The sequence below is a fragment of the Mesitornis unicolor genome, unplaced genomic scaffold (genome assembly GCF_000695765.1).
Source record: "Mesitornis unicolor isolate BGI_N332 unplaced genomic scaffold, ASM69576v1 scaffold24018, whole genome shotgun sequence".
Taxonomy (NCBI): domain Eukaryota; kingdom Metazoa; phylum Chordata; class Aves; order Mesitornithiformes; family Mesitornithidae; genus Mesitornis; species Mesitornis unicolor.
The window spans coordinates 11,333-21,915 of record NW_010204187.1 but is presented as its reverse complement, the minus strand read 5'-3'; the positions used below and the strand labels follow the sequence as shown (position 1 = coordinate 21,915).

General features: G+C 37.9%; 1 protein-coding gene across 1 annotated transcript in view; it reads left to right on the top strand.

Moving 5' to 3' along the window:
* Positions 1-9,978, top strand: part of LOC104545768 (versican core protein-like) — a gene marked incomplete at both ends in the record, with an annotated part of 24,556 nt that extends 14,578 nt beyond the window's left edge. Inside the window, one exon of the mRNA XM_010190980.1 lies at positions 6,790-9,978. Coding sequence (XP_010189282.1) covers positions 6,790-9,978 — 3,189 coding nt within the window. The remainder of the gene's footprint in view (positions 1-6,789) is intronic.
* Positions 9,979-10,583: the final 605 nt, after the last annotated feature.

The following is a 10,583-nucleotide window of genomic DNA, read 5'->3' as shown; positions in this document are numbered from 1 at the left end:
GGAAAGAGGAAAAAGCCCTTTTGGGGAGGTCCTACAGCATAAGTCACCACGATTGCAGGTTAAGACTCGGAAAAGAAATCAATTACACTTGTTCAGCAGCTGAAAGGTTAAGATAAGCCATGGCTCAAAAGCTGGCAGAAGGAATGTTGTCTCCCCTCTTACTGCATGTGACTTAGTTTGGAAAACTTTGAATAACTAGGCAGTTCTCTCCTTCTCCACAGCAACCATCAGTAGCTACATGTCCCAGCTATTTCCTCGATGAGGGAATTATTTCCAGCCTGATGTCAGGGACTGTATTACGGGAGATCTGTGGATTTTTGATCAGTTTGGGAATGACCATAGAATGCTGAAGACACAAGGTGTGGTGACACACAGGGAACAAAATTGTCAATCTGAAGAAAAAGAGCAAAAAAAAAGTTTATCTTAGGCAAAACACAATATTGTGTTGAACATAACAAAGCCAGTGTCCTCCACTGTCTCACAGTCCAGTACCAGAATGAGTAAAATGCCTTTGAGCAGGCCAGCATCTCAAGGTCATGGCACTGACCACAGTGTATATACAAGGCAGTTGGCTCCGCTCGTGCTTCCTTTCCCCTCTGTGAAAGTGAAAATATGCAAAGGGCTTAAGCTACGTTATGGAGGCAGCTGCCACCAGATAACAATACTTTAGCTTTTATTATTTTTCTAAGAAGGTAGATCTCTGTGCTTCTCTCAGATAAGCAGTTTAGCAAGACCCACATAGCTGCAGAGATCTCCAGTAATGTCTTAGACTAGGTATAAGAGGAATAAATCCCTGAAACATTCTGTGGGGTTTATAGCAATAGGCAGTCATCACAGAAGCTGTGCATACTAACAGCTTGCAGCATGTTTCTCACCCTATTCTTCTTCAGTTTCTAACATCTCTGCTTCAGTTGTGTGGTGAAGCAATTGTGAAAGTCGGTGAAACCACACTGTAAATGGCAAAAAAATCTCAGTCCACTTGAGACGCTCCTGTGCCGTAGACCTCACTCTTAAGTCACCATGAGAAGGAAGAGGAAGTGGTAATTAGGTTCATATTGACCTTTTAGATGCTGTGTGAAGTTTGAACAGAGAGAATCTGGTTTATCAGTCTAACTGATGTAAGTGGAACAACTGTTTGGAGCCTCAGGAGGTGGAGCTTCAGGAGAAGACACTTCTTTTGCCAGAGCATGTGAATTTGCATCTGTCTGAGGGATTCAAAATTGGGTTCCTTAAGAATAGTCCCTAAGTGCAAACATTGTGAATAGAGGGAGAGAGGAAAGAAAAGAGAACACAGTTGAAGTAATTTTCCTTTCATTCCCTCAGACCCCTGAATGGGTCAAGTAACAAGGACAGGATTAGGAGCAACAAGGTGAAGAAAAAAATGATCAATTAAGTTTGCTCTTTATTACCTTTTCTCACTGCTGTGGGAACTGGGTACCACTCATGGGACATATGAGTAATTTTTCTCCCTTCACACTAGGTAGGAAGAGCAAAGCAGCAAGAATTTTGGTCTCAGTTCCTGACCTGAGTGACAATATTGGCTCTCTGTTCTTCAACTGGTTTTTGTGGTCAGGAAGCAAAATTTGTTGCTTTTCTTTGGTGCTGGGATACAGATTTCATTAGGATGAGCTGAATAAAGAGGCTTGCTCATTTTTTGATCTCTTTGGCAGTTTTATTATAAATAATATGGAAAGAGAAACACTTTTTGCTATTGTTCTTTTGTGGATAGATTGACAGGTTATAATCTGTTCACAGAACTACACTTGTATGTGCGAAAACCAGGAGATAATATGTTCTTCCCCCTTTAACTGTCTGACTTCAGAAGTTACGAAACAGTAAGTGGCTTTACTTAAGAGTGTTTGTATTCACAGGGCTAATAGACCTGCTGTCTTTGCTGCTTATTTTAGTGCAAGAAAAGGACCTTGGGCAAGGACGTGAATATGATGCATGACCTTTCATTATGTTTTTAAGTTTTTCTTTACAGATAAGATACTAGTGTGTGTATATATATATTTGGGGTTTTGTGTTTTGTATTTTTTTGAGAATCCCATGTATTTTCTCTGATTTTGCACATATTTTGATAGAGTGAGTGGATACTGCATTTAGATTTCTTAATAATTTTTCTCATTATATTTGGCTCATGTTTTGATGTCTAAACACAGTGTAGGTAGGTGACGGTATAACCCTGGAGTTACAGAGAAACTCTTACAGCTGCAATATCAGAATCTGCATCCTCCTCATGCTACCACACATCTCATAAGTAATGAACAGAACTCCTCCTCCCCTGTCTACATTTCTGCCTCCTGAAATGAGTGGTACTGAGTCAGTGTAGTAATGAGAGGTTTCTGGCTCAGTCTGTAACCCAGAACACCAATTTTTTTTTTTTTTTAAATCTGTTTTTACTCTCAGGCTTGTCCAGTTTGGAAGTTTCTGCCAGTAGTTTAAACTCCAGCTGGCAAAACACTTGGAATCAGGGGAACATTTAAGACCATTCACTCTGCCAGGGTTTGTAGCAGGGAAGGTACAGACACAGAACAAACTTGGCAAAGCAGCAAACAAATTAACATACAAAAATATGCAAGAATTAAGCAAAACAACCTTTCTGCATAGGTATCGTGCTCTAAATGGGTTGGAAGATGTCAAACCATTAATTTTGACTGTCTGAACATTACTGATATTTTAGAATAATTTATTTTGGCTGTTATTCGCAGAAAGAATTCACTATTTCCAGATTTTGTTCTGACTTAAACAATTTTTTTGTTGTTTTGGCTATTGACTATAACTCAAAACAATTTATTTTTCTATCTATAGGGTCTATGTTCTTCCAGGTTCTTAAGCACACACATAAAAGTAAACATAAAACAGTATTTCTGAGTGCAGAGAAGCTGCTCAAGTGATTCAAGTTAGACACATGGTTAAAAATTTTGTGGAAATGGTTATGCTGAAAATGCATATGTATAAATTATAATATATACTCTATATATACTCTTTAAAATAAGCATTTTCTCCTCCAGAGAGTACACTCAGATATCCTGAAAGTGCTATTAAGTAGTATAGAACATATTAAAATCCTTATTTGGTAATCACAAAGTTAAACCACATCTCAAATTGTGTAGTGTGACTTCCTTGAAAAATTATTAAGTTTTATTATTGCTACATTATTTTGAATCCTTATTTAAACAATGATGGGAGAGAAGAGGAAGAAAATGCTGTACAGTGAAAGTATAAAATAAATAAACAGCAAGTGAAAAATATGGTATCTCTGCAAAGTGATATGCTCAATCCAACTTCAGCTTCGTGCAGATTGTTCAATACAAAAGAAACTGATTAAAAAACGCCAAGATACTCTCTGATATGAGCAGATGTTAGTGAGATATTTTGCTTTCTTGCTGCTAATATGTTCATGAATTTTATTAGGAAAAACTGGCTCATGTCTTGAATCAGAAGAAGGACAAAGGAGATAGCATATTGTATGCATGATGCAAGGAGCTCAGTAATGTAAAACATCTGGGTGGAGAGGATGACAGTTCAAACTAATGTTCAATGTGTTAATAAAGAAACCTTTTCTCTGTTTTTTTTCTTTTCCTTCTTAAAGTGGCATCTTTTTCTCATCCACTCAAATAAGTTTGCAAACCTGAGTGATCTGTATGAAAAATCTCATATATCATATTTACAACAAAGCAATCTTAGAGGCCCTGCAGTTGATTTTAACCAGAACTACGCTTTGCACACTGGTAACCCTGTGTCAGTTTCCACAGGAGAAAATTTGGCTGTTTACTGATAAACTCCTAAAAACATATGTGCTTTTCTTACACCAGTGCATGAATTTAGTATTTATTAATTCACTTATTAATGTAAGCAAATAAAATACACTTTGTCTTTTTTCAGGTTTACTTCATAAATGTGTACATATTTTATCAAGTAATTAACAAATAATGAGTCATGAACAACAAATAACTGCATAAATATGTGAACTTTTGTGTCTTCCAAATATTTCTTGGAAATTGGGTAAAGTATACACAATTTCCCAGCAGTGGTGGAGTAAAGTTACCTACTTTTTCCACAAATTTTACATTCTGTTCTCATGCTCTCATTTTTATCTAGCTTAGTTAGAGGGTATTATGTTTTCATATTCTTTCAAACAGTGATCTTGATAGTCACTTAAAATACAATAATTGAGGTCTGAATGAGTACTTGATGTTGGCTGCAAAAAAAGTGCAATCTGCATTAAAGAAACTCATCCTATAGTTAGAAGGGAGAATACGAGACAATGCTGTGTCCTTTCCATTTTGCCATAAAAAAGAGCTGTTAGGGCAAATTGGTGGATTCTTTGGCAGAAATATAACAATTACCAACTACCACTCAGGAGGACAGCCATAGCTTACTTGTGTGCACTCTTCACTCCCTAGTTGTGAAGTAAGACTCTGTCATTTAAACCAGTAATGCAAGCAGAGAGGGGAAACATATTATTAAAATTTATTAATTCTTGATTGTGTGAACACTATCTCACAGTTGGATCACATAGGCATTGAAAATAAACATCCACTTTAGATTGTAGAACCCCAGAACACACAAATCACTTCTGTTAAGGCTGTGCTTTGCTTTGTAGGATTTCAGGAACTTTACTTCTTCTTGTTCAACTGAATATTTTAACCTACAAAAAAAAGAGTATATAAGTAGCTAAAATTTCTTTGTAAAACCATAAAAAGGTTTAACATATGATAGGAAAAAGAATCCATTCCTTCTTTTGCTGGCAAAAAACACCACCACTTCTAAACATAGAAATGTCATATTTTCTTACCCTCACAATTTCCTTTTCATCTTCAGTTCTCATTCAAGAAAGCTGAAATATCAAGCCTTTTTCCTCATTCTCCTACTCTATAAATCTACCCATTCTTCTAGAAATCTTAAGCAGCCATCATCTGGCAAACCTGCTTACTTTAGAGTAAGTGAAATGACTCCCTTTTAAAGGTGATGTTTTTAAAGCTTGGTGTGTGAAACTAAACAAATATTTGTGTGATCTTAACTTACACAAGTGGAATTCTTATTTACAAATATCAAAGGGGTACCTAATTAGACATAGGTGTGTGAAAAGGGCTGATTTGTGCAAAAATACTGTGTAGGCTTGAGTATAAACTGTCATTGTACAAATATGTGACTAAGCTAAGTTTTTCTAAATTTTTCACTTGTTTTCTTCCTCTTCTTTACTTGTACTATGAGCTCTTGTAAATCAGGGGCTGCACCATCATCTAGATTATCTTCATCCCCTTATGCCAGGTAGTAAAACTCTAATCTCAGAACTCCCTTTTCCCCCTGATAACTGGTATCCATACTTTACATTGTGTGAAGCTTTCTGATCTCTTTTTTTAACTCACAGCTATAATAATAAGCTTTTGGTTTCAAGTTTTTCTTGTAAAATACTGTAGCTCTTTCAATTTCTGCATTAGAGGGATAGACTTCTTCACTCTGTTAGATGTTTAGCAATACTTTCTTTTGCAAGAAGTGATACATATAGTTGTGTGTGTCCGGTAAGCAGTTAAACAGCCTGTTTACTGCATTCTTCATATGCTTAGTGTGAGTTAAAGCACCATACTTTGCTCTTAACTCACATACAAGTCATACAAGGCTTTTGACTCTGTCACTTAGCAATTAACAGCACTGATTTAAGACATTCACATCTTCCACTTGTCTGCTCCCATTGCCCTTCTGAATATTACCGACCTGGAAGAATTAACAGAAGAGAAGTTGTTTCTGCCCTGGGCTTTTCCTGAGTAAATCCCATTTTCTCAGCATAAACTCACCTTTTTAAGGATTTTAAAATCCAGTACCGGACTTTGCAGTGTCATGCTTGTTGACACACATTTCTTCTCAGACAGCGTGGAAATCTGTGGCAGAAAGACTGGACGAGGGATAAGGCAGCAAGATTCTTTAAAACTTCACAATTTGGTTCACTGGAAAGACCTTTCCTTGTGTCTCTTATGAATCTGGGATAGCTATGCCTTTAGTCTTCCCATCATTCAGAGGGTTTAACACTCTGCCTTTTCTTGTTCAACACTCCCATAGAAGCACTTCTGCGTGTGAAGGAGTTTCAAACGTATATCTTTGAAGTGTTTTCCAAAAACCAACATCATTATAGTACTAACTTTATGATCTTATGGTTTACTATTCTCACCTTTCCCTGTAATAAATTTCTCTCACTATAATTTAAATGCAGGCCAGCAGCTCTTGCAGCATTATAAAACAGTACTTTCCGATGACATGTTTGTTCCTGTTGCTTAAGCATGCTCTCACTCCTGCGAGGATTCCTTTTTGCAATTTGTAATTATGTTCTGAAAATAAACTAAAGTGGTCTTTCACTCCCTTTATACATTTGAGCTGTATGCTATAGCCAGCTTAGAAGAAAACCCATGGGTTTGCAGTACCACACATTCATGTCATCATGAAATAAACTTTTATATTCTGTGAGCAGTACTTAGCTGTCTTATGGATACTCATAATATAAGGATTTCCAGGGGTAATTATATTAACAATTAATATGAATAATAATACTACTCTTCTCATTTTGCCTGAATTTAAGTTAGATGTTCTGCAGCTTTATGTGTTATTTTATGTCATTTAAAGCTCCGTTGTATGTTGAACAGCTGTTTAAATTTTTTTGATCTTTATGCTTATTTCTCAGTGTAGCATTTAGTTTTTGTTAGGAACATTCAAACAGAATTAAAGTAACATTTGCCTGTGTTCTGACTGAATGATTCCTTAACATTTTTTTCCATTTCTTCTTTTTTTTAGCTAAAAAAATTGTTACAGAGCCTACAACTGTTAAGCTGATGACATCTCTGAAAACTGATAGTGTGAAATCATCATCTGCTAAAGTTATTCTAAAACCTCCTGTTTTTGAGACTTCGATTACTGAACTGGCTGTCACCAAAACAGAGGTCCCTGCTTTGGAGGAAACAACTCTAGAGACCAAAGAAGATACAGAAATGGCTACTGATGTGATTGAGGAAAAAAGGGAAATGGAGGTGCTTATGGAGAACATTCAGTTAACCACCTTTCTACCTCAGACTGTCACAGATGGCGAGATAAGCACTTATGATACACTGGGAAGGACTGAATACGATGTTTCACCTAGGTTAGCAGAGAGCACATCTGCAGCTTTGGAACTGGACCACACTTACTCTGAAGCAGAGTTGCCCAAGGAACAAGGTAGGTCTGAAAGCATTGAGGACGCTTTCTTGACCTCTGTAATTTTTCAGGATAGCACAGCTGTAGCTAAGAGTTCCACTGGTTTGTGGGAAGATACTGAAACAGGAGATACACAAAAACATGATGCTGATAATCAGACTGAACAAATAGAAGTGGGTCCTATGATGACAGCTACAGATAGCTTGTTACCAGCTTCTCAGAGAGAGTTACCCAAGACAGGCACTTCAGTTTCACTGACAAAAGAAAATATGTACCTTGGTGCCCACTCAACAGAAGAACCCACAAAAAAGTCAATGGAGGCAAAATCTGACAGGAAACTTACAACTGTTGTAATCCCTAAAGCTTTGTTCACTGATCAGTATGATGTTACTACAGAGGGGGAGGGCAGAGAAAGCATATACACTGTTATGCCTGATAGAGTTTCTGGCATGGCTACTGGTAGTGTCCCAGAATCAGATGTGCCAGCTGCATCAGAGACACTTACAGACAAGCAAGCAGTAACCACTGGACGGTTTTCTACAGCAGATGAGTCAACTCCATTCATTAAATTTAGTTCCGCAACGATGTTTGATAAAGAAGCATCAGTGGAAGAAAGCAGAGAGGACCTGAGAGATGTGGAGTCTACACTGTCATCTGAATTACTTGTATCCTTTTCTGTATCAGCTGTTAATCAAACAGGATCTGAGGCCATCCATCTCTCAGGAAGTACTGTTTCCCTGCAAAACTTTGGAGAAGGTGCCACGTCTGTTATCCACTCATCACAGCAAACAGAAGGGTCAACTGTTTCAGAGGAGCAAGGAAAAACAAAGGAGCCAGAAACAAGCGCACTGGATGTTAAGATACCTCATGCCACAACCGTCATTCCTACTTCTGTTACAGTAAGATCTGAAGAACATTCTGCAAGTGAGAAGTTCACACAGGCTCCTCCAGCTTCTGGCATGTGGCTGCTGACAGATAAAGATCAGGGGTATATGACAGAAGAGTCATCTCATACTAAGAGAATATATGAATTAGATACAGAAGATGGTATCTCTGGAATGGAGCCTACATCATCTCCAGGGCAAATTACAGCATATACAAAGCATCCAGGAGCTCTGATTTTAGCAGGTACAGATGAAACTGAGGCAAGCAAGGGCCCAGAGAAAACGAAAAGTGAAGCTGTATCAGCTGATTTTGATCAGAGTAAAGATACTTCAGGCATCTCCCATACAAGCAGCTCTTTGGATTTGAAAATGATCACAGTATCCAAAATATCAGTGGATGAAAGTAGTGCAACAATAAAATCTTTTCACTCCTCAGGTGTTACTCTATTACCAACTGCTATGCCCACAGTCATGGAGGTAACTGAAAAAGAAGAAGAAACATCAGGTTTCTTTTTGAAAATGTCCATTTCTACCCCAGAAGTTGAACAAGGAGAGGCTACTGAGACATCAGTGACAACACCTGCTGAAGAAGTCTCTACTGAAATGGAGGTCTCAACATACACAGTGACAGGAGAAGGCCAGACAAGCACTGCAGCATCAACTGAGGAGCTGTCACTGGCAACAATTCAAGATAGAAAAGGAAGACCATCAGCTGGCTTTGGAGGGACAAAGGAATCTATTAAATTTACAGATGTAACAAAAGTAGATGCTACAGTTGCACAGAGAGAACCTGACTCTTCTCTAGTTCCAGTTACTGTAGAGAGTGAGGTCACTAGTGATATGCCAGTTACTGATCAGACTCCTTTTGATGGTATCTTTCGTACAGAAGCAATAGAAACAACTGTAAAAGATAGTGAGGTGTTCCCAGAGGAAGTCTTCTCGAAAGATCAAGGCAAGGAACCAGATGCTGCCACAGAGTCTATCTTATCTGTGACATCTGTCCAGATACATGAACAAAAGACAGCACCAGGATCTGAATCATCTCAAACAGCTATTCAGGAAAAACAAGATGAGACAGGTTCAGCTTATTATGAGACATACCCAGCAACAGAAGTATCAGTGCCTGCAGTGAAGCTCACAGATTATGGAAGAATTCTGGGACCTGATGAAACTAGCACCAGAACCATGCATCTCACAGTGACTCTGAAAGCTGAAGCTGTTACTAGTCGAGAAGAGAAGGTGACTGAAGTGATGCCTGTAACAGCAGGTACTCAAGTGAAAACATATGAAAGCAGAGGAATCCCTACCAGAGAAAAAGACAGTGAGGTACTGAGCTGGAAATCTGCATTGCCCTCCCATACAGTGCCAATAGGTCCTTCTACTGTGGAAAACATTAGTCATCTGACTTTGGGAGCTTTTCCAAGTCAAACTCTGGAAGGTTCAGGATTGTCAGAAGAACCTGAAGAAATCAAAACAGCTGTATTTTCAGCTAATGCAACAGAAAAGGCAGCAATTCTTAGCAATGTAACAACAGCTTCCATTAGTGCTCTAGACAAAATTCAGCCTACATCAGCATCCAAACCTTTTGTTACTCAAAAGTCACCACGTATCATTCCTGAGGAAGAAGACGAGGTAACAAGCAATGACATCATTGTAATTGATGAATCTATTTCTCCCAGTAAAGATACTGCTGATGATGATCTGACAGGAAAGATGTTAGAGTCAGAAATCGATAAGGAATACATCACAGCATCCTCTGCTACTGCAGTTGCACGACCTACTGCACCACCCAAAGTGAAGGAGGCCACAGAGGCTTTACAACCTCAAGAGGTGTCCCCTTCTACTTCACACCCTGATAGTGGAAATGACATAAGATTGTATGTTATTCAAATCACAGGCAATGATACAGGTAAGTTTTTGCCTTTTAGAGCTGCAGTCCATCACAATGGACAATTAATCATAAGCAACTGCTGTACTTTAGAATATACTGGAGGTGTTTCTTGGATCACTGAAGGATGTAAAGTACAAGTTTTATCTAGACAGTAACTTACTAAATATTGGTAGGTCTATTTTCTATCCATTATAAAACCTCAAAAATGTGTTTATATATGATTTGGGTAAGATAAATTTCCATGTAAGAATGAATATGAAACTGTTGTGTTTCCTCTTAGAAGTCCTTATGGCTACAGTCCAGCTTAATATAATGTTGTCAAGTCACTGATTTAATATCAGCTATCTATGAAACAAGCATTTTAATTTCACAGCTTCCATTCCATGCATTACTTGCCTTAAATGAAGCACTAGGTTATTTTAACATTCCATTAATCTGCAGCAATTAACAATGCCATGTCCAGTGTAGTCAGCTAAAAAATGTTAAGGCACTGTACTGCATCCACAAGTGGACCTCCTGTGATTTGAGGGAAAGCTTTTTGCAGGTTTTTGTAGCATATCATGTTATTTTTTTATTCTGTTTTATAGAATCTGTGATGCAAATTTAAATAATTTTTAGTTTAG